This window comes from Tasmannia lanceolata, unplaced genomic scaffold (assembly GCF_043159265.1).
Source record: "Tasmannia lanceolata isolate RefF3 unplaced genomic scaffold, GAP_Taslan_0.1 ptg000037l, whole genome shotgun sequence".
In the NCBI taxonomy this organism is placed as follows: domain Eukaryota; kingdom Viridiplantae; phylum Streptophyta; class Magnoliopsida; order Canellales; family Winteraceae; genus Tasmannia; species Tasmannia lanceolata.
Genome location: NW_027518714.1, coordinates 50,732,220 through 50,756,695, shown reverse-complemented (window position 1 = coordinate 50,756,695; position 24,476 = coordinate 50,732,220). Strand labels below are relative to the sequence as shown.

Genomic DNA, 24,476 nt, shown 5'->3' with positions numbered 1-24,476 from the left:
AAAAATTTCAAAACGGGTTTAAAAGTATAAAAGTACGTGTAAAATCATGTTCCCAATGGTCATTAAATGATGCTTAACCAGTACCCTAAGGGCACTCGTTAACAAAACTCTTAATTATAAAAAATCGAGATTTTTGGGTGAAATCCCTTAAATTAGTCTGAAATTTCGGTTGAAATAAACGACCGTTTCCGGTACTACTGATTTCGGTCGACCGAAATCCGAAATTTCAGATTTCCGGTTGAAATCTAAAACCATGGGTAAGAGTATACAGAGACTTAAAAATACAGTGTCTTCTACTTTTGGTTTAATTTAAAACAGTGGGTGAGAGAATACAGGGATTTAAAATACGGTGTCTTCTACTTTTGTTTTCAATTTACACACGGAGAGCCTCTTACTCCGAATTTTCCCACGAAAAAAATAAGTGCAGCAAAAGTACAAGCAAGTGCACCCATCTCTTTGGATGGACACTGACTACAAGGAAAGTGAAATGACATCATTTTCCAAGTAACAAGAAAGTAGAAGTAAAAATCCTATTTACTTTCACTTTCCTTCTGATTTGGGAGGAATTCAAAAGGCTAATAAACCAGACCCAAGGGCACCAATGGAGGCGCCCTAGATGTGGTCACGATAGAACGTCATAGATTTGAATGGAGGGTGCCAATGTGCTCAAATACCACAAGGAGAATTTTTTGTAACATTTAAGAACCCTACTCAAGACGACAAACAACATTTTATTTTCTCGCAATATGATGATTCTCCTCTCTTAAGTTTCTTCTCTCTTCCCTCCCCCTAACCTTAAGTCCTAACTGTGTACAATGTAAGTAAGCCCTAGGGCACTCGGATAAACTATCCGCTTCAAAATGGATCGTGACATAGACTCAGAAAGTAGGATATGAAAAGCTCTCCTAAAAGGATCCATATCTGAAAAGCACTCCGAAAAGAATCCGAATGGATCGCAACAAAGACATAGGCGGACCCGATCAGAAGTAGATCAATTCACACTCCTAAGCACAATCAGATGATGATTAAGAAAGTGGCCCACCATTTGCTAATGTGCCCCACATGAGTAGGCTGTGGACACCCAATCCTGATCGCAATTTACAATCCAACGGTGGTGATGAGTGCATACTTTGATTCTATGGTGCATACGACGTACACGGGATCATTTACCCAAGTAAATGTTGAAAAGTGAGAAAGTAAATTTCTCTTAATTTGTTCTTGCTAGTTGGCATTTGCCTTTATAAATTCAAAAGGTGATAGAAAATGGTCCTTGAAAGACTTTCCTTAGGAAAAAGCAGATTCCAAGATGAAAAGGGACCCGTGAAGGCACATTGTATCTACAACTCATTCATCAAAAAGTAAAAATATGAGTGGAGAATGATCAGATCCTTAATCTCATGACAGTTACATTGTTTTTTGGGCTGAGATGTTTTACAATCACAAGTGATACAACAGTGTTTATCCTTCTTAGCTTTCCATGGATCTCTCATCTTCTCTGCTGGTTTTAATTCTACTCTTAACTCCTGCTTTTTCCCAAGTCAAAGGTATGTTTTTTCAGTCTGATGATTTCTTTACCAACCTTTGATACTTAAATATCTCTACACTGAAACTGGCAGTGTTTACAAACTGAATTTTCGTAATTTCCTTTCCAGGATGTAAGGTTTGATGAATTACCCAGATAATATCATTTAATTGGCTAAAATAAAATCAAACTCAGATGAATGAGAAGTTTGTGATGAAAGAATGATCAGTAATGAAGTAGACAATGAATATTAACACATTTTAAGCTTGGGATCAGTGACATAGCTGTGGTTTAATGCAAAAAAAAAAAAAAAAAAGGGCAGAATTTTCATCAACGGCACATTTCTTCTTTTAAATTATGTTTGGTGGCACTGCAAAATTTATCATTGTTTATGCTCTGTTTCTTTCGATGGAAAATGGGTGCAAAATAAATTTTACGCCCTTTTTTAAGTGCAAAAATGGGGGTAAAATTGGTTTTATGCCCATTTTACGCCAAAAGAAACAGAACCTAAAAGCTCCATCGGGGGGAAAAAGAAAGCTATAGCATGTATTTAAAAAAAAAAAAAAAATTGATGATTTTTTTTTCCAGAAAAAAAAAGGGTTGCCAAACATTGGAAGAATTGATTTACAGGAAAAAAAATAGGATACGAAATTTCAGTCTAGCCAAACATGTCCTAATAATAAATCGATACAAGATAAACACAATCAATGAAACTGGAAATATAATTTAGAATATGGAAGAATATGCTACAAAAAAAAAGGTCGGGCCGTGTTGAGTTCAAGTCGGGTTGGGGTTGGGGTCTTGGTTGACTTTTCCCAACCTGGGTTGCGTTCGGGTTGAGGATTTGGCAACCTGACCTGAGTGAAACCTGACATTTTTTTATAATTTTTTATTTTTTAAGCTGGGTTGGGTTCGGGTTGAGGATTTGGCAACCCGATCCGAGTGAAACCCGGCATTTTTTTACAATTTTTTATTTTTTAAGCTTAAAAACAACTCGGGTTGAAGTCAGGTTTGGTTCGGGTTGGAAAAATGGGTTCCTCGGGTTGGCCTCAACTCGACACAACCCGACCCGAGTTGCACCCCTAATAATTTTCCAGTAAGAAGAGAAGGGACAAATTTTAAAAGGAATGGATGATGCAGGAAATGCTCATGAAAAGAAATATACAATAGATGTCATGAAAACTTCATCCTTGTGGGGTCAAACCATGACAAGCAATAATGAAAAGGTAGTACTACTAGATAGAGAACATATGTACTTAAGATAGTTCAAGTACATGCATTTAAGATATAGTTCAAGTAAAATGAGAGAGCACGGCCAAGGTAACATCCATGCTTAACAAGTTGATTGAATAATTTGCAATTGATAAAATATTGAATTTTGGAATGACTGATAACTAGAGAACACTTCCAAGTCAAATTTTACTAAAGTGAAGAGATCACATCTTTACTCATTACATTTCTACTCTAGTTTTCTTCCAAAATAAGCATGCAGTATCACTTCAGTATTGACAATATATTTTCCCATGCCACTAGTGTCATTCTCCATTTCTGAAAGCTCCGTTTCTTTCAACGTAAGTGGGCGTAAAACAAATTTTATGCCCAATTTTGAACTTAAAAATGAGCTTAAAATTTGTTTTACGCCCAATTTACATTGACAGAAACACAGCCTAATAGTAAAACATAACATGTTTACCAGATTGCAGTGGCACTAATGCGAAAAAGGTTATCCTTTCTGCACTGATAGATAGATTTTGCATTTTACAATCTTATGACAGTAAAATATTTAGCTGATGCTACTTTAATGTGCAGATCTTATCAGTATAGATTGTGGAGGTACAGGCAGTTACATTGACCCAAGTACTGGATTAACATGGGTTTCAGATGATGTGTTCATTAAACATGGTAAGGTGGCAGAAGTCAAGGTTCCAAATGAAAACAGACAGCAATATATGAAACACAGATACTTCCCAGCAGACACTAAAAAGTACTGTTATTCTATAAGTACAATAGAGAGAAGGCGATACCTTGTCAGAGCAACATTTCAGTATGGAAATCCTAACAATGGAGATCCATACCCCACTTTCCATCTCTACTTGGATAGTACTATGTGGTCCACCATAATGATTACTGATGGTTCAAGAATTTATATTGAGGAGATGATCATTAGGGCACCCTCAACTTCCATTGATGTGTGCTTATGTTGTGCATCAACAAGTTCTCCTTTCATATCTACTCTTGAGCTTCGGCCCTTAAATCTTTCAATGTATGCTACTGATTATGAGGATGGTTTTTACCTGACGGTTGCCGCAAGGATAAATTTCGGTGCTCTAAGTAACGACGCCATAAGGTACGTGCACTCTTTTCAGTCTATGTCTTAATGCGTATGATAATACTAGTTATGGTATCTGAGCTGTCACATACAGGTAATTTTCTGTCCATCTTTTAAGCTTATAATCTTTATATCTATAGAGATGATTGTAAGGGAATGTCTGGGCTGTTCAGAAATTCTGTAGTTTCTCTATGCTATAACAAAAAATAGATAATACAAACAGAATTTTTTAATTGAAAACCAATTAAGAAAGTTTCTAATCCTGCCTAATTAATAAATAAATACAAGAATAACATTAATGAGGCATAATTCACTAGAAAATGCCTTAAACTGGAGCAGTATCTCTTGATAAATATACATATGTATGCATGTATGTAGGTAACCTTCAGTGATTATGGGAAATAAATCTGATGTCTATTGTTGAGTCAAAATGTGGAAATTTTAGTCAATAAACATCTCTAGAACGAAGTAACAATGTGCCTCAACATGTCGAAGGCCTCGAGAAAACATAACTTGCGGCGAACTAGACAATGATTGTTTTGGCAACACAGGATGGAGTGAAAGAGTATGTCCTGAGCTTGTAGATCAAGATATTACGGACCCAAACAACTTCATGCCAGGCATCATTGGTCTACAAAGTTTTAATCCTTACAATAGTCGCGATGATCTAGAAGGACAAGAATTTTGCACCAAAAATTGTGAGAGTACCATCCCAATCAGAATCGACATAGGTTAAGACTTAAGAGTAGTATATGGGTTCCATTTCCCATCAATTAAGACTCCCCGATGCATTCAACATTTTTGTTAAAAGTAAAAGAAAAGGATGTCTTGGGGAAGATCAGCCAAGAAGTAGAATGGAAAGAAGAGATGAGGATCAAAAGGAAGGAGAGAAGAATGAAACATGTTGTCGGATTTGTTACACTTCCACACACAAAATCCATACCTTTATATACAAAAAGGGGTTGAAAACAAGAATTACAATAATGCCATTAATGAAATGGATCCTATCATAAGCTCATAACCCACATCACGACCCATAAAATTTCACTAGAATATCAAACAAACCACTAAAAACACATTCTAATCTCAACACCCCCCTGCGCGCTCAAACTGGAGCATAATATCATCCATGCACATATGGAGCGGATATCTGTTTACTTGAGATCTTTTCACAAATAACCTGGCAATCAACATGTTTGGTCATTTCATGATAAACTGAGTTGCTTGCCACCTGGATGTCAAAATAGATCTCATAGGTTTGACAACCTTATAACCCACCTCCGATGTAAGATTTTTCAATCACAATAAATCAACAAATGTCACTGTGTGATTAGCCTCTACACTTGATCTAGCAACCACACTTTGCTTCTTACTTTTCTAGTTTACCAAGTTTCCTCCAATGAAGGTGCAATACTCAGCTGTAGACCTTCTATTAGAGGGAGATGAAGCCCATTCAGTATCAGAATTATTCACAATACTCAAGCAACTTTTACGCTTAAAAATAATCCCTTTTACTCAGAGCACTTTTAAGATACTATAAGATGCACCTAATACTTCTTTATAATGACAAACTCTGCGTAAATGCATAAACTGACTTAACACACTAACAGTAAAAGCAAATGTTAGGACGAGTGATAGTCAGATAAATAAGTTTCCAAACAAGCCATCCATATATGCTCAGATCCTCAAAGAACTCTCCTTGATCTCGTAATAGCTTTGTGTCTGTATCCATAGGAGTATCAAATGGTTTAGTACCCAAAAACATGTCTCTATTATGACCACCCTTTGAATTGTAGCCTCCACGACCTCTGCCAAAGGAACCACCTCGACCTCTACCAATGTCACCATCGCTGAAATCATCAAAGTAGATCCATCATCAACATTTCCATTGGAAGCTGATGACACTCAAATGTGCGGAAGTTGACAGTACAATGTTAGTAAGAGAATATCTTTACTAGCAAAAAACTATCCACGAATTGAGTGACACTCAGGGTTTATACCAGAGAGGAATTTCTAAACTCCACTCTGTCTCTTCAACAATTTTAAATCATTAGACAAGCGCTGATACACACTCAGCTCCTCCCACATACCTCCCTGCTGCAACATGGAACTATTCTTGAACAGTTCAAACGTAACAAGAAATATTTTCATAGAATGAGTAAGGCTCCTTAATGGTGTCCCATACTTTCATTATTGAGTCTAGGAATATCAATTTGGCATTGACTTGTGGTCCCATGTCCTCATATCTACTATCAGATTAATCTGAACCTTCTCCTGATTCCCGACATATGCATAATGCTAGGTTTACTTTCGCTCAAGAGTGTAAATCATGAATAGGGATGCAACTGTTTTGAACAATAATATAGCATGTAGATCACACTATTAGGGCAACAACCTTTCAAATTCACAGGGAAGATAGTAACCAATAAGACAGTAGGGAGATCTCTGCACATATAAGACAATAGGGAGATCACAAAAAAAAGTGGGCATTAAACACAATAGGGTAGGGCCACAACATCAAAGTTCATGAACATGGTAGCACTCTAATACTCGCACCACAGCAATAGATCCACACAAATGAGGCAGCAGTTGGATCATGCAAACCACACGAGCAAAGAAGGCCATTATTCAAGCCACGCAAACAACATAAAAGCTACACAAAGTCAAATTCGATGAATATGAATAGCACACAATCTATAGCCCACACAAGCAACATAATAACTCTAAAAACTAGGCAACACCACTTACATGCAACATCAATCTGTCTAGGTCACTTGACCTATTACCAAGAGATGAAACCCTCTAGTAGCAGACACCCACAAAGAACTTCATAAGATAATCAATGGGAAAACCTTAGATCTTGTGTTCACACTAGAATTATAATTATGTCATCAATGAAAATGGGCCCTATCATAATTCATAACACACATTATAACCCATAAAACTAATCGCTGAAACATCATATAAAAAAAACAAAAAACAAATTCGTTCTAATCTCAACAAATTCAAATTATCTATAAATCTCATCTTTTTGATCAATCACTGGGACTGTAAGAAATAACCCTTATAACAGTTATTTCTTATAGGAACAAAATGCTAGTCTTCCTTGATTGCACTTATTGTGAAAGGATCTAGAAAGTGATAAGAAATGGTCAAAAAGTAAAACGTTAAATAGTTCTGTAAAACATCACCCAAAGCCATTACCACTGTCGTACCAAAGCTATTTTTAAATTCCATATCCACGCACTAATCAGAATAATTTGGTTCATCTCAATGATAGTTTCTTTTAATAAATATGTACTTGATATGCAAGCAGGAAAAACATTTCACTCTGCTCTGCCTTTCCCATAAGCAAATAAAAATTTTCATCTATTGATATTTATCCGTAACTCGTAGGCATCAACTGATGCTCTTGACCCTAGGCATTACGTAGAAGGATAAGCACCAATGAGCAATAAATATTGTTTGGTTGGAGAACATCTAGAGATCATGGTCACAAATCGCTTAAGATACCCTATCATTTCCAAAAAAAAAAAAAAACTGCTTAAGATATCTAGTAGTCAACACAGTGATCAGATAAATAATAATAATGACTGGTTTCCTATCTCCTAATTTACATTATTTACAGCATATCTTAAAAAACATAGATTACAAACTCACAATCAGCATGTATATCCTAATTACTTTTCATTTGTAACAGGTATCCAGACGACCCTTATGACCGAATATGGGAATCTGATCTAGATAAACGGCCAAATTTTCTTGTAGGAGTGGCCCCTGGAACAAAACGAATCAGTACTTCTAAGAACATAAAGGCAGACACACGAGAATTCCCACCAGTTAAAGTAATGCAAACTGCTGTAGTTGGCACTAAAGGAAGCCTCACCTACAGGTTAAATCTTGAAGGCTTCCCCGCTAATGCAAGAGCTTATGCATATTTGGCTGAAATTGAAGATCTAGGCATAAATGAGACTCGAAAGTTTTTGATAAAGCAGCCTTATGTACCTGGGTATAGCAATGCTGTGGTCAATATTGTGGAAAATGCTAATGGGAGTTACACGCTTTATGAGCCCAGCTACATGAATGTTTCATTAGATTTTGTTTTATCATTTTCATTTTTGAAGACTCAGGATTCTATTCGTGGGCCACTCTTAAATGCAATTGAGATCAGTAAATATGTACAGATTGTCTCAAAGACGGATAGCCGAGATGGTAAGTTAATATGAACCACTTCCTGAAGCTACTTAGTTCAGCTCTTATCATATTTGGTCCTATACAGTGTTTTGAAAATCGTACGATTTCCGATTTCGGATTCCAAGTCGAAAACTGATTATTGGACCCAAATTTATGTTTAGCATTGGGTCTAATAATGTTTTTGGACTCACAATCGGTTCTCAAAATCCAAAACAAACAGAGCCTTAATTTTGAGTCTAATAATCAGTTTGGAGCTCAGAATTGATTCACAAAATCTTTCTAATAATCAGTTTTGAGCTCAAAATTGATTCACAAAATCAATTTTTTCTTGTTTCTGTTACTGTTACTGTTAGTATATTTTACTGTTACTGTTAGTGTTAGTTCAAAGCAAGTCCAAAAATCTTTCTAATAATCAGTTTATGTTACTGTTACTGTTAGTTTATTTTACAACCCTGTTAGTGTCTGGCTTTTTTGGAAGGAATGAATATATTCTATTTTTTTCATCTGATGAAAACTTGGCTCTGATGCTCTGCGTGTTCTTTTATGTTACTGCTGTTACTGTTACTATTAGTTTAGATCATTATAGAGAATGAATTGATTTTGGTGATGAATGGTTAATTTTACTTCTGCCAATTTGTTAACAAGCATTTCATGCTATTGTATAGGATTACTAATCGTGAAATTTTATATTTAATTTAATGGTTTTGAATGGAAAATAGATAATTATTCAATTTATTCTTATTTTAAAATTTTTTATATTTTCTAATAATTTTTTCTGTTTTTATATATAACTCTGAAAAAATCTTACGATTTACGATTCGATCTAAGATTCGACCCCTCTTACGATTTACAATTCGATTCCGATTTTCAGAACCTTGGTCCTATATAAAGTATAAACTGCTAAGTTGAGACAAGTTTTTCCTTTACGAGCTAATGAATAGTGTTCTCATTTGGAAGCTATTGTTCTGGATGCTCTCCGATCAATGTCTGCTCAAAGTGATTGGAATGATGACTATGGCGATCCTTGTATCCCAGCTCACTGGGTGTGGGTGAGTTGCAGCTCCAGCACACCGCCCAGGATAATAAAAATGTAATCCCTGCATGCATTATTTTAGTTATAATTTTATCATTCATGGAAATAAATTCACAGTATCATGTCAAATATTTCACATTGTTGTGACCATTGATGGTTAAATTTTAATCAACATTCTTTTATTATAAAATGCAAGTTAGCTTCTACAGGTTCCTCATGAAAAGATTTTTTTTGGACCATCAAATACTTTGTTATTTTATTACTTAAAAATCTGTTCAAAACATATCAGACGAATTGATTGCAGCTGAGATGACTAATGAAAAACTTGTGTCTGAAGGTGTCAACTTCACGCATAACTAAAAAGTTTTTTGGGGGTTATTAGGATTCTTAAGCATATAGCAATTTCAAAAAAAAAAAAAAAAACACAACATGGATTCAGTCATAGATATATGTATTCTATCAATTATATCATAGAAGTTCATAATTGTTTAATAGAAGAGGAGAAGTTGGGGAAGAAAGAAGCACTCAAATCTATATTCAACTTAAATAATCATCCAAGAGTGACAAAAAAGCTGTAAATTGGACTATGAATAGGCATTTAAGAATCCCTAAAAGACTAAAATACCATAAAAAGCAATAAAGACTAAAATAACCCTAATAATACCAAATAATCCCCAAAATATCCCTACGAACAATAAAATAACCCTAAGAACAATAAAAAGATTCCTACGGGGGCTATGAGTGTGGCCCCGCCTAGAATAAACCCGCAAGGAACGTCTACGATCCCCATCACATAGTGTGAAGGAATCATCATAGTGTTGAATGCGTCTCAAGGTGAATGACTAAGCCCATGCAAAATAAGTACTCTTTTATCTTATATATAAAACTAGCCCACCACTTGGAGCCAACACATATATTTAAACAGTAGGAGTACTTGGGACAGCAACAACATTTCTTAACGCTACACTTCTAAATCCGTGGCTAATTCTTAATGATAAAAAAAACACACAATATGGTAGCAAATTCTAAGTATACTGCACTATAGCCTTTATAAATTGGCACAGGAAAAGGGAAATGAAAAGATAAAAAAGAAAAAGAAAAAAATAGTTGAAAAATAGAAGCGAACTTCCAGCAATTGGATTTGATAGACCAAAAAAAAAAAGTAGAACTTGAAGAAATTGCTAGTAGACTAGCATCAAATTACACAAGGGTTTGAGCATCAAATCCAAAAGAGAAAAGACAAATTCTTATTCCAGCATCCAAACTTCACAATTTCCAACAAAAGATGCATGACAGTAGTTAAAAACTCTTCTAAGCTGCAATTTAATTGTCACCCATGTTAAATCTTGTTCACAACTTGTTCTTCTGAGACCAAATACATCCTCATCTTTATGTCTAAAAAATGTACTATTATGTTCTTTCTATGAAGTCGATATAGTGCTTCCACATTTAGGCTCCATAAATTACAACCTTCAGTTAGAACTTCTAGCAATAAATTACAACCACGTTTAGCCTCCATAAATTATGCCCATGACTTTATCTGTGGTTAACCAACTGAGATTGTGGGAAATACTTTCAATTGAAAAGCTCAAGGGTATTCCCAATTTCCAATTGCTTTAAAAATTCTGAAGGATCCAAACAGCACCTACAATTGAATGTAATTTGAGACTATTCTCTTATCTCTACAGTATATTTGAAAGAGGAAAGAGTGTGATCCAAGGCTAACTGTGGAATTCTGCTAACTTTTTAAACAGCATTTTGTCTGGAAAGAATTTGAGGGGTAAGCTGCCACAAATATTAAATCAGATGGAGGGCTTAACAGAGTTGTAAGTTATGTTATCAAGCTCCTAATGATGTTTACTATTGACTTTTTCCTCAATGGTAACTTATGGCCCGTCTACTGTTTTTTATTCCTTAGGTGGTTGGACGGTAATTCCTTGACTGGCTCCATCCCAGACATGAGCAATCTCATCAGTTTGACTGCTGTGTAAGTTGTTACCCATTATTATTATTATCATTATTATTTTTTGAATATTTTTTTACCCATTATTTATATTTCAGAAGTTTTAAGAAATTTGGGGATGTGACTCTTTTCTTATGGTTGGTTTGTAAATGTGCAGGCATCTAGAGAACAACAGACTGACTGGTCAATTACCTTCTTACTTGGGTGATTTGCCGAACTTACGAGAATTGTATGTAATAACTCGGATCGTGAACCTCTACCAAATCATTTTTTTTGGTTTTAGAACATCCAATATACCATACAGAAAACATTTTAGGGAGAACAATATATTCCATTCTGCTGTTACAGCTATGTTTATCTATTTCTGATTCTCATCCTAAATGTTCTCCTAAACTACATATGACTTCTATGGGATAACTGGACTTGAATATTTATGCCTCAGGTACATCCAGAACAACTCATTAAGTGGGGAAATACCTTCAGCATTGTTATCCGGAAATTTGGTATTCATGTAAGTATTCATTTGTGCAGGTTGTGTTAATGAAAATCCCTGTTTTCAAACTTGGACTTGGTTTTGGCCCTGCTAGTGTTTTTAGAGACGGGGAGGCATGAGCTAAGTGTTCAATCCATGGTTTCAAAAACCACCTGTGTCATCGTGGACTCCCCCAAGTCGGCTCCATTTTACAACAGCTGCTTTCTTGGCCGAGTCTGTGTTTTGCCCTTCAATGCCAATCAGAACTCCTTTGACTCTCCCAAGTTATGACCGCGTCAACCGAGTACTACGCTGCATAACTGAGTACTCGACCATGTCATGCAGAGTCAACTAGTATATACACAGGTTGAGAAGCTCAAGCATATCCCAGATGAATACACTCTTTAAAAAAGCAGCTTCACAAACAAAAGAGTATTTCTAGCTAACACATCTGGATGGTATAAAATGAAAAGCACAAATTTGAATTGCATGTCTTCAAAGAGAAAACTCTTTCAACAATAATCAGACATACCATAGGGGAATATTTTCCATTAACTATACAGAAAATATTGTCTTCAGAAATTCTATCACAAATATGTGAACACACAGAGAAAATAATGAGAGAAATGTCTCTGTTCGTCCATTCTATTATAAAATATAATTGAATAACAGCTAAATTATTTTCATTGCAGATATGATGGGAATCCTGGACTAATTCGAATGGGGCAACATCAGAAGAAATCAAAGTTGATAGTTGCCACTTCAGTTGGAGCATTTACTATTTTTGCGGTCCTGCTCTTAGGAAGTTTGTTACTGTTTCAGTATCTTCGAAGAAAGCCATTACAAGGGAAAAGTAAGGGCAGACATACATGCACTCCACACATCTATTATGTATCTCATAATAACCCACCAGATTGACATTTTCTATAACACTACCTGTGTCCATCAGGTGATTCTTTGCGCATCACATCCAGACCTAAAAGTACCTATTCTCTTGTGAGGGGTGGATCAATGTTTATAGATGAAGGGCCAGATGTCGCTTATATCACACTCACTGAGCTCGAGGAAGCAACTCAAAAGTTCTCTAAGAAAATTGGAAAAGGAAGCTTTGGACCTGTTTTTTATGGAAAAATGAAAGATGGGAAGGAAGTAGCAGTTAAGATCTTGGCTGAGGCATCTAACCATGGAACTCACCAATTTGTTAATGAGGTAACTTCATCCTAAGGCCTTTTAGTGGCATGTAGCACTGTACATCCAAGCAATGTTTTGAAAATAGGAATCGAATCGTAAACTGTAATGGGGTCGAATCATATCGGATCATAAATTGTATCGTAAATCGTAAGATTCATTCAAAAATAGACACACACACACACACACACACGTATCAAACAAAATCATAAACAAAGTTAGAAAATAATAAAATAGCCAATTATTCATTTTCCATCCAAATCCATTAATTTAAATAGAAACTACCATGATTAGTTATTCAATATCATAATACGAATAACAAACTTGTCAGTTGTCACATCCTAATCATCTATTTCCCATCCAAACCCATGCATATTGGATAAATCTTAAAAATAATACAATACACAATCACACAATATCATATAATTTCTCAAAGTCTCAAACACCAAATGACATATATCAATTATAAAAAACTGGGAAGTCCTCCATGTTGTCCTAATTATAGTCGTCTCTCTCCTCGATGTCAATAATGCCCTCTAGCACATGCATTGTGTTGGACTGGTTCAAGCAGTTCTACTTGCTGAAACCCCTCCTTCTATATCTTCTTCATTCTCATGGGAGGATTTTTTAAGGCTTCTTCAAATGCAAAAGGGAAAAGAGGCCTTTCGAAATAAAGTCTTATTTTCTTCGCTACAAAACTTAATTATGATAAATCGGATGAATCATATGATTTACGATCAAATCATAAGATTCAATAAAAAATCACAAGAGATTCATACAAATTAAGATGCAATCATGGAATTCAAATCGAAAGGCAGAAGATTTTATTTGAATCATAAGATTTGAATTGTGAATTATAAGATTTTCAAAACAATGCATCCAAGCATGAAACTCACCAATTTATGAATGAGGTAGCTTCATTGACAGGCCTTTTATCGGTATTTATCGCTTTACCCTTCTCACCTGGAAGAAAACCAATTATCAATATCTATTACTAGCGGTAAGTAATCAGTCTTAAAATGTTCGAATTTAGCAATCAGTGTCACTAATTCTGTTAAGGATACACAGAGTATGGCTCTATTTTTTAACAATACATGAGAAGCAAATTTGTCTTCTCTGTACCCTACAAGTTACAATTGAAGGCTAAAGGAAATATCTACTGAATTATTATCATAGGAAGCACTTGTGTTAATTATTGTCAATAAAAATCACATCTCAGTTCTATAAACAAGGTAAAAAAAAAATCTAATTGAAAAAATTCCTAGTTATTGCTATTGTTAACTTACCAACTTCTCCAGAAGCTTAAGCTGTTGGAGAAAGGAGTTATTTATCTTTTAAACTTTAACACTCCCCCGCACATGTGGCCCACTTCGCAAACACGTGGCACATGTGGTCCCACTTTGGGCCGACCATCACATGTGGATTTTTGCTATCCGGAAGGTTTGAACTCAAGACCTTTGGCTCTGATACCATGTTAACTTACCAACTTCTCCAGAAGCTTAAGCTGTTGGAGAAAGGAGTTATTTATCTTTTATACTTTAACAGCTATGAATGTCAAAGATAAAAATATTTTTTGGTTGTAGTACAAAGTTGCATGCCTCCCTATATTGGATTTATTATGAAGTTTTTTGGCTATCCCTTTGACAGTTCTTGCTTTTCTGCTCAAGGCCATCTCGGTCTTGGTGCTCTTCCCATAAGCTGGGGTTTTTATTATTAGTAATTGTTACCATTTAAAAGAAGAAAGATTCTTGGCAGGTGGTTGGCAAGAGTATGCCTCCTATTTTCAAGTGCACAGGTAACACATGGAATAATAAGATTTTTACAGCAGAATACGGATAACTTGTCACAGTTTAACAAATATCTATTTTATTAAACATAAAAATTAATAAAAAAACCACATGAGCTTTGAAAATGTATTGCAGGACTGAATTTTAAGAAGTTACAAAGCAATTAACTGTCGGAGGTATTGCTATCATAACTTGTTAGTCATGGCATACAATTTCAGGTTGCACTCTTATCAAGAATTCATCATAGGAACTTGGTCGCGCTTATTGGCTATTGTGAGGAAGGATCTCAACGAATTTTAGTTTATGAGTATATGCACAATGGAACTTTGCGGGATCATATACATGGTATAACCACAAGCTATTAGTGCAAAGCTACGTCATTTTCTATTTTTCAGCTTCAGTTCTGTGAAACAACCAATTACTCCAAAAGCTTAAGCCATTGGAGTTGGAGTTATTTAATCTTTTATACTTTAATACTCCCCCTCAAATGTGGCCCCTCTTTTTAGGGTTGGCCTACACGTGGCACATGTGACCTCTCTTTTGGGTTGCCCATTACATGTGGATTTTTAATATCAAGGAGTTTTGAACACAGGACCTTTGTTCTGATACCATATGAAACAACCAATTACTCCGAAAGATTAAGCCGTTGGAGTTGGAGTTATATAATCTTTTATACTTTAACAAGTTCAAAGGATTTCTATCCAAAACTAAAACATAATCTACTGATCAGATTCTGTTAACCAAAAAAGCTTGGACTGGCTATCCCGTCTCCAAATCGCAGAAGATGCTGCTAAAGGTTTGATGTGAGAATTTTATCTTGTTTGTGTACAAATTACTTTTGTATTCCATGGCATAATCACAATGTAAGGTACTTTTAGGGCTTGAGTATTTACACAGTGGATGCAACCCAAGTATCATTCACCGAGATGTAAAGACGAGCAATATTCTCTTAGACATCACTATGAGAGCAAAACTGTCGGATTTTGGGCTTTCAAGGCAGGCTGATGAAAATCTTACCCACATATCAAGTGTAGCCCGAGGAACTGTGGGCTACCTTGATCCAGAGTAAGCATTTTTCCTGAACAATAATTGTTTTTCCCCTTTTTGTTACATAAGTAAGTTCAGGAAGACCGAAACCTGACAACTGGACTAGAGCCAGGGACCTCCCCCAACTTGAACACCAGTGTCATTGTCATGTATTAAATCCGTTTAGTTTTTTCTCTCAAATCATGCACTTAATCACAGTATTTCTTTCAGGTACTACGCAACTCAACAGTTAACAGAAAAGAGTGACGTGTATAGTTTTGGGGTTGTTCTCCTAGAGTTAATCTCTGGAAGAAAGCCTGTTTCAACAGAAGACTACGGTGCCGAATGGAATATTGTTCATTGGGTATGTTTTTGCATTTTTTTCCAGTCTATTCACATACAGAAAAGTCAAATTACAGAATGATATACCACTCACAGCTACTTATAACACACTCCTGACTTTTAATTCGCGGTGAAGTCACATCATATCTGTTGTGAAGAACAAGTGTGAAAGTTTAAGCGAAATCACCTTATTTTTGTGATGAAAATTAGTTCTGAACCAACCCTAATCAATGCAAGAAAAGGAGGTCAATGGCTTTCAAAGTTATATCCCAGATGGTTAAATAAGATGACAAGAATTAGCATTGGCAAAAATGAAAACATGTAACTTCCTTATGGGTAAAGAATTAAAAATCCAATAAGAATGAAAATTGGTAAATAGTCACCTTGAGGGACATTAAATTGGCTTGTAGCAAAAAAATAACAAACAGCAATGCATGGTACCCACAAGAAATAAACATACACTTCAACACACATATGTTTACAAGCTTGGACTCCTTACTAAATCCAGGTCATGCCCCTAAATAATTTGCTTATGACGATTTTTTATGCCACATATGTTACATAAATTACAAATCTTTTATACATATACAGTGCTCCATACACCCCTAAAAGTTGGCATTGGAAATGTCACATGTTGGTGATGTTCTCATCCTCTATGATTTTTCCGCATAACCGAAACACGAAAAAAGATGTTCGAAGCTATTCTATTGACCTTTTAGAGATAGATCCCAACTCAAGTTGGGCCATGAGTTTGTTCAACTTATATTATATTATGTGTATGCTTGTGTGCGTGCATGTGCATGCCAATTTTTTTGTTCTGGTAAAAAAAATTGGGGTCCTTCTGCCATGTAGTTTGATCCCTTGTATTCCAAATTTAACAATACATGGATGGCTGGAAAAACACCCACACCACATTGCATGTTTACAGATTTCCAAAATTGAAGCATGAAACGTTAAAAAATGAATTAGGGCAAGTAAATGGATCATTTATTGGAAATCAAGTATTGTCATATAGCTATTTTAGGGTACATAGGATATGGTAGACCTTCCACTCTATAAAATAGTCTTCTTCTAGAGAAATTTCAAATGTAACTTTGCTGCTTACGATGACTTTGATAACGAAGTATAAGGAAATAAAACTTTAAAAGTTCGTAAAACCTAAAATCTCATTCAAAACAGCAAGGCACATATGCATTATGTTGCATACGCATTTACTCTAAAAGAGAACCATATAAAAATTTGAAAGCGTGTGTACACAGCAAAAATACTTAGGTCAAAACTTTAAAAGTTCGTAAAACATAAAATCCCATTCAAAACACCAAGGGCAAATATGCATTATGTTGCATACGCATTTACTATAAAAGACGACCATATAAAAATTTGAAAGCGTGTGTACACAGCAAAAATACTTAGGTTCTTAGTTGGAGTATAACTAAGATATGATGCAAGTAGTCTGTACAAGTAATTTACAGTCATCTTCCTGCCCGGAGAGACCTAAAATTAACTAACTAGATGGATTTAATATTGACAAAATTTGAAAAATTGAACTTTGTCAAACAATAAGACTCGAACTACCTTTCCAGAAGTTACAATAAAACTTGTTTCTTCTCATGACAGGAGTATAATTTCAAACCACTTAATTCAATAATACTCAAAAAGTAAAAAGTAGTGCTTGGAAAATAGTTTCCTGTGGGAGCTCAGCCTCCTCCTAACTTCAGATGGAGGACATTTGATCAGAAATAGCAAAAGGAAAGAAGAATACAACCAGGTGTACAAACTAAAGCAAATGATACTAGTTGTGAAAAATCCAGCGAAAACAGAGTAGTTAATCAAGAAATTCATCATCTATGGCACACAATGCATTTCAAATAGGACTTTTTCAAAACCCAAATAAAATCCCTCTTAAGATCCTTAGTAGATTACCATACAAATCACCACTCAAATAAGACAGGGTCTGAAGAGTTTTTTAATCTCTTTTGACTTTCGTAGACCTCCCAGCTGACACATCTTGTTTTAGGCTGACATTATGCTGACATCAGCAATTTGACTCCACCTGGGGCCCCTTTCTTTTTCTTCCTTATAGTTCTTCCACCTAATATTTGTCTTCAGTATCGACTGTTTTAGGGAAGCCTCTGCACCAGATAAACTTGCTTAAAGTTTCTGTCAATTTATTCATTGAATGTTGTGATCCAGTGTGAGAAAAGTACGTGTTTCCCAATTCTAGCTTATATAAAGAACACAAAAAATTGTCTTGAATGAAGTAGAAATATCAAATCAAAATTATCAGTACCATTCACGTTAACGTACCTCATTCATAACCATTTCCAACATTTTATACAGCCAAGAAACACTCATCGTCTTCTAACATTATCATTTAACCATCACAATGTTTCATTTTATTGATGAAATATACTGAAATATAGCTAGCACTCATTTTTATTTTTATTTTTAGATTCAAATGCTGACGAATACTTAATCTTTGGAACATCAAGTTGAAAATAAAAAGATTACAGATTCCATACTTTTTACATTTTATCACACCTATTAATGCAAAGGATTGTTCAATATGATTGAATGGGGCATATTATTTCGTAGGCAAGGTCTTTGATCCGTAAAGGAGACGTGGCAAGTATCATAGATCCTTCTCTAGCAGGAAACATAAAAACCGAGTCTCTCTGGAGGGTTGCAGAAGTTGCAATCCTAAGCGTTGAGCCACATGGAGTTTCAAGGCCAAAAATGCAAGAAATACTGCTTGTCATTCAAGACGCCATCAAGATTGTGAAAGGGAGTCGAGGAACATATGAAACATCTTCAGATTCTTCTTCAATGCAATCTTCACACATAAAGTTACCATCAAACCCACTTGAAATTGTAAGTTCTGACTTTTTAAGCAAATGTATTCTCCCATCTGCCAGGTAATATTTGGCTTCTCTAGAAAAATATTTTATGTTGTTATTATGATGTGCAAGGAGACTCTTGCTCCTAGTCAATGTGTACACTGCAATCTCAATTATATGGATGGTTACTTTTCATCTAAATGAAAAAATAACTCTTGGACTGCAAAAAGTCGGAGAAAATGGTAATAAACCACAATCACCAGCATCTTGGGCCATAAGAGTTGCAACCAAGGTCGGAAAAACAATGAGTTGGTGAAGTGTCTCTGCCAAATTGACTTAATGATGTGAGCAAGTAATGACTCATTATTACCTTGACTTGGGCCAATTAATTCATTAATAAATTAAAAATAAATACAAATATGTAAGAAAAAATAAATACTATAAAAAGGGAACAGAACTGACAAGAAAAGGTGGGAATAAATGAAAAAGGATAGGAAGCAATACGAAAACCCCAAGAAGAAGAAAAACATCTTGGGAAAGAAAAAATAAAACTTGGCTAGGCTAAATTGTACAAATTCAAGTAAAAGTCGCATGTAATGTTGACTAGGGACAAACACTCCACTTTTTAATTGGCTTACAAGCAAATTGAGTTGACTCAGTTACTCAAGCAAGTCGCAAGCCATGTCGAGCTTCTTTGCGATGGTAGATTACATCAAACTACCTGGATTGATAGCCCGCAACAAAATGGGGTAGCTGAGAGGAAGAATAGGCATCTTTAAGAGGTGGCTCGACCTTATCTGTTTCATATGCATGTCCCTAAATATTATTAAGTGATGTAAGATAATCGAAGGTATGGCTAATACTTCACTTTGATACCAGATATGATGTAGGACAGATCTATGTAAGGAACGTTTGGGGTGAAAAGGATGGGTGAAAATTAGGATTTTGATTCTAAAATATGTTATTAGATTGAAAAATTATTTCTACTAGGTTTAGGGTATATTTAGAAGGTTGCAGACATATGCCGCGAAAGTGCAGACATGTGCCCGGAAAGTGCAGACATATGCCGGGAATGTGAAGGCAACTGTTGTGGGCAAGATTAAGGGGCGCAAGCTCTAGTCTGACATGGGATGGGCAAAAGTAAAACAAAAGGCAAATTAACGTTTTAAGCTTTTAGGCAAAGGGAAAGAATATTTCTGGTTAACAACATATTGTTTTGGCATAGAAAAACCAAGGAAAAAGGAGATAAAATAGGAAAAAAGTAGATTTCAAGTAAAGAAAAAACAGGGTACTTATATCAAGGAAGCCAATCAAGAGTTTTCTTTGAATCTCAATAAAGATAAAGATTATGCTCAAATCACACTAGGAATACCTTAGGCATCGCTTTCAAGTTCCAGGCTTCGCACCTTGGATAAAATCAAGGCATCAGACCTTGAGGATGACAGTTTCACACCCACAATTTTGCCAAGCAGCAAAGAACAATCATTTTCATATATTCAACCATCCATCGCATCCATTGTTACATCATCATTATTAAGAAAAATGTGCCCAGGCTCTTATACATACATACATACATGTATAAGAAGAGAACTACAAAGTTATAAACCCCTAAACATAAACCTGACACTTTTGGGCCAAAATATCCTTGAATGACTTAAAGACTTGCTCCCAACTTAAAATTCCCATAATACATGTGTAGGGGCTATTTAAAATGCTCATAACTCAAAGAACTTAAGTGATTTTGATGGAAGACTTAAAAGACTTAAATAACACTAAAAATTAAATAAAACTCTTTTAACACTAATGATGAGCCTCATCTTCTAATGCTTGATTATTCATGTCATCTTGGATGGTCCCCCCATCATACTCCCCCACATTAGAGGACTCGACCCTACCGAGTATAATTGTAAGGTTCATTGGTTGGAGTTCCTCCTCGGATACGGTTGTCCTTCTCAACATACTAAGTATCTCCATAATTCCATCATATTAAGTATGTAAAATGGTTGCATCCTCTGATGAGCAGAATTTCGATATAGTCTTTAAGTTTTATGATCATTGGTGGAAGATCCCTCTCTTCTTTAAATCCAATGCAATGACATTAGAGTGAAAGTAAATGTTTCATATGTCACCTACACGACGATCATCTTCAGGAAAAGCGATAAATCCAATAAGAACGAGAAGAAAAGAGTTGAAGATATTGCGCATCTAGGGTTCCAAGGGTTCCATATGTCACCTACATGAGGATCAGATACAGGAAAAGAGATAAACCCAATAAGAAACAGAAGAAAGAGTTGTAGATATTGTGCCTCTAGAGTTCCATTCAAAAACTATCCTCTAGCAAGCCACTGTTTTCAAAATAACTACTAACTAGTAAATATATTATGAGGCTCAGCTAATATTTCTATCTTGCTTGACTAATTTTCTTATTTTGTACCAGTATATTTTTCTTCATCTAAATTATAATTACGATTTTAGTTTCTTTACTAATTATTTAAAAACTCGAACTCGGATAAGAACTCGGCCAAGGTAAAACCAAGTCAGCTCGAACAAGTCAATGATTGACAGGATCAATTTAATATAACCCAGGCGAGTTAAAAAAAGTTTTAGATTGTCTAAATGAGGCCAAACTCACTGAAACAAGAACTCGACAAAGGTGACACCGAGTCAACTCGACGAATTTTTAACCAGTGCCTTTACTTTGTTCAGCTAATATGCAATTATGTTTAGGGTTTATGGGTATTTTTCATTTTGTCATTGTTGCCTCATTTTTCCCATTTTATATAATCCTTTTAAAACCTCTTTTTTCAAATTTTATCTTCCACCATGGGGATCACATCGCATAGGCTCTCACTAGTCCAAAATTAAAATAATTACATTCCATGAGCATTTGGAAAAAATTCTACCCAATTTTTGTTCATCTGTTCAGTTAAACATACATTACTATTTCTATGACTTGAGAATCACTCAAAACTATTTCATCATTGCTAGCTAAAAGGAAAACAACAACAACAACAACAGAATCAAAATGTAAAATCCAAATCAGTTCATATTTCAGGGATTTAAACTAAAATTAACATTGCTATCTACTGATGAGTTGCGAGAGAGACATTACAACATGGAAACATGGATGCAATCTCTCATTTTAGCATAATAAAATGGCAGAGAAATAGAAAATTAGTGCAAAGCCCTAATTGAGAGTGGTGAGAAGAAGAAGAAAAAATCTTTTACCTGGAGTCCTGGAGGGGTGATTGCCCCAGAAAGTGAGACATTTGTTTTTGTGCCCCCTCTCTTTCGAATTTAACTCTCTGTGGCCTCGGCTAGTATAGTAAATTAGTAAGCACCATAGATCATAGTGGGCCCACATCCACTTCTTCCATTGAGGAAGTTGAAATGGGCCCCATTGTGCAAAAATTAGACCCCGCAATAAGTGACCCGGACCCGCGGGTTCACCCGGCCACCCGTAATTTACGGGTCAGGGTCACGAAATTAGTGACCCGTTGAAATTTGACCCAGCCCGTACGGGTCTGTCAAAACTGGGTCAGGCCGGGTGGACCCGCGGGTGACCGTAAAAACCCAAATGATTGAGATTTTATATGTTGTAAGGTCTTATATTCCTGTATTTTTTAGAAAGTATTGTACGGACCACATCATAGGATGATCTAAACCGTCCATGCGATGGAACTCAACGTAAATACTAAACAGGTTGTGCCCCAAAAATCATTTCCATAAATACTAAATAGGATGATCCTAGCCCTCCGATCTGTAGAGGTTTCCATAAATAATAATATGCAATTCCTCAATAGATCAGACTTCTAGGATCATCCCATGGAAATGATTTTTTGGGCACAACTATTTACGTTATGGCCAATCACATGGACGGTTTGGATCGTCGTATTATAGTGTGGGAAAAAAAACAACAAAAAAAAGGAAAAAAAGAAATCAGGTGACCCACGGGTCCACTCGGCCTGTACGGGTGGGGTCCAGATTCACCAAATTGTGACCCGTAATATTCCGGGTCATTTAGGACCCGGCCCGTACCACCCGGACCTGTACGGGTTGGGTGAAACCTGGCCCGTACCACCCGTTTGCCAGGTCTAGCAAAAACTATCATATTAATAGGAGTGCAACTTGGGTCGGGCTCAACCCGAACCCGATTGGTTCAACCCATGCCTTGACCCAAGCGCGACCTCAGTCATGTAATTTTATCTTGATTTTCTTTGGGATATGTTTTTTCTTGTCTTTTTCTGTTTGGCCCTAGGTGAACCCAAACCAACCCAACTCAACCCGACCTGATTTGGAAAAAAAAAGAAAGAAGAAAGAAGGTTAGCTGGGTTGGGTTAGGGTTGAGAGATTTAGAGGTGGGTTGGGTTAGGGTTGAGAGATTTAGAGGTGGGTTGGGGGTTAGGGGTGACCATCCTTGACCGGAGGCTTATGTTGGTTAAGGTTAGGGTTGAGGGAATGCTATCTCAGGTCAGGCTGTGGTGGGCCTCAATCCGATACAACCCGACCTAAGTTGCACCCCTACATATTATAGATTGGAGGATGATCTTAACCATTGATTGATTAGATCTGCTTTTGTTTGAGCTTCTATGAAGACAAGCTGTGTCAGTTGTTCCTAACAGCCACCCATATTTTGCCACATGTTGAACATACATTATAACAGCTTTTTTTTACAAGAAAACCATTGTCCTTTTTATTAAGTGGCAAACATACCCTACCCCCTAGATGTGGTAACATTATGAAGGGTGTTTGGAATGACCTTGAATGAAGTGTGTCCCAATTTCATTTTCCTATGGACAATTTTCAGGCAATGAAGGGATGGCTTAGGATTATTTATTAGGGACTCAAATAGATGGGCATTTTTCGGATTGAAATTGTGTAGCAAGACAATAGTCTTGATGAACGTACGTGACCATAATCCAATGCTACGATTTTACTTACTAGACCACGTTCCTATTTGAGCAATAAAATTGGGTTGTTTTCTCTTTTCTTTTCACTCAATGTTTGCATACTATATGCTTTGACCATTTGGATCATCGAGCCCTGCCCCAATTTTAATAAAATATAGTAAGGGTAACTCACAAGATTGCAAGGAGCAAAAATCAACTGCTTGAAGATATCTTTATGAAGCCCTTTTCATGTTGCATGATCAAGAGTCCCGAATCATCTAATGCAAGTGGGATCAAATGCAGTAGGCATACTTGTGATGGAAAAACAAAATTCATAGACCCATTCACCATACAAGTGGCAATAGGTCTATGTCTTACATAAACATGTCCCCTCATCTCTCCTGCCTGTAAGATTTTTATGATGGAAATCATTGCTCTTAGATCAAACATCTTGATTCATGGGTGAGATCAACTATGAATTTGCTAGATTTACCCATTGAAAAAGTGATCATTAAGGGATCTGAGGGTATCTTACTGTCCTTAAGATGATCTTCCTCATCAAAGATCATACCATCTAGAGGGGCCAATCCGGCCCAGACGATCATCCATCGTGACCAATCGAGGTAACTTTTCTAAATCTCGGTTTTGTATTCTAGTAATTTGCATGGTTAGATTAGTATAATTCCTAATAGATCTAGAAAATCATTTTGATTAAATCTGTTTCTATGATCATGACAATCTAAAATAACAAAGTCGATGATCTAGATGCTCTCATTCCTACATTTACACTACTCAGACACGTGCAATTGCATGTGGGAGCTTTGTTCTTGAGTCTTATGGAAGGAAGTCTATTGGAAGGCACTTAGATCACTTCTAAAGTATTGAATTGACTAA

General features: G+C 35.9%; 1 protein-coding gene and 1 long non-coding RNA gene across 5 annotated transcripts; one reads left to right on the top strand and one right to left on the bottom strand.

The window, feature by feature from the left end:
- The first annotated feature begins 1,272 nt into the window (after window positions 1–1,272).
- Window positions 1,273–18,905, top strand: LOC143860665 (Leucine-rich repeat protein kinase family protein). The gene is made up of 15 exons (XM_077371434.1): window positions 1,273–1,544; window positions 3,332–3,869; window positions 7,552–8,063; window positions 9,003–9,135; window positions 10,833–10,904; window positions 10,997–11,065; window positions 11,199–11,270; window positions 11,484–11,552; window positions 12,206–12,366; window positions 12,463–12,722; window positions 14,707–14,833; window positions 15,219–15,284; window positions 15,367–15,553; window positions 15,746–15,878; window positions 18,452–18,905. Exons 1-15 carry the CDS (start codon window positions 1,478–1,480, stop codon window positions 18,773–18,775), a joined length of 2,790 nt encoding a protein of 929 aa, XP_077227549.1. The 5' UTR covers window positions 1,273–1,477; the 3' UTR covers window positions 18,776–18,905.
- On the bottom strand, window positions 3,118–21,990 carry LOC143860667 (uncharacterized). 4 transcript variants are annotated; one of them, XR_013239775.1, is made up of 4 exons: window positions 21,922–21,990; window positions 17,780–17,988; window positions 13,598–13,664; window positions 3,118–5,701 (listed from the first exon to the last, which is right to left on the bottom strand). It is a non-coding gene; the product is annotated as an uncharacterized LOC143860667 (long non-coding RNA). The 4 variants fall into 4 exon arrangements; XR_013239774.1 differs by lacking the exon at window positions 3,118–5,701 and adding an exon at window positions 7,431–9,142; XR_013239776.1 differs by lacking the exon at window positions 3,118–5,701 and adding an exon at window positions 12,936–13,399.
- Window positions 21,991–24,476: the final 2,486 nt, after the last annotated feature.

What these genes read in the sequence shown, in the direction of transcription:
- LOC143860665 (XM_077371434.1), top strand. Translation starts at nt 1,478, where the DNA reads ATGGATCTCTCATCTTCTCTGCTGGTTTTAATTCTACTCTTAACTCCT. An exon ending in CTAAGTAACGACGCCATAAG is followed by an intron (nt 3,870 to 7,551) that starts GTACGTGCACTC and finishes CATTTGTAACAG; the next exon opens with GTATCCAGACGACCCTTATG. An exon ending in AAAGCCATTACAAGGGAAAA is followed by an intron (nt 12,367 to 12,462) that starts GTAAGGGCAGAC and finishes TGTGTCCATCAG; the next exon opens with GTGATTCTTTGCGCATCACA.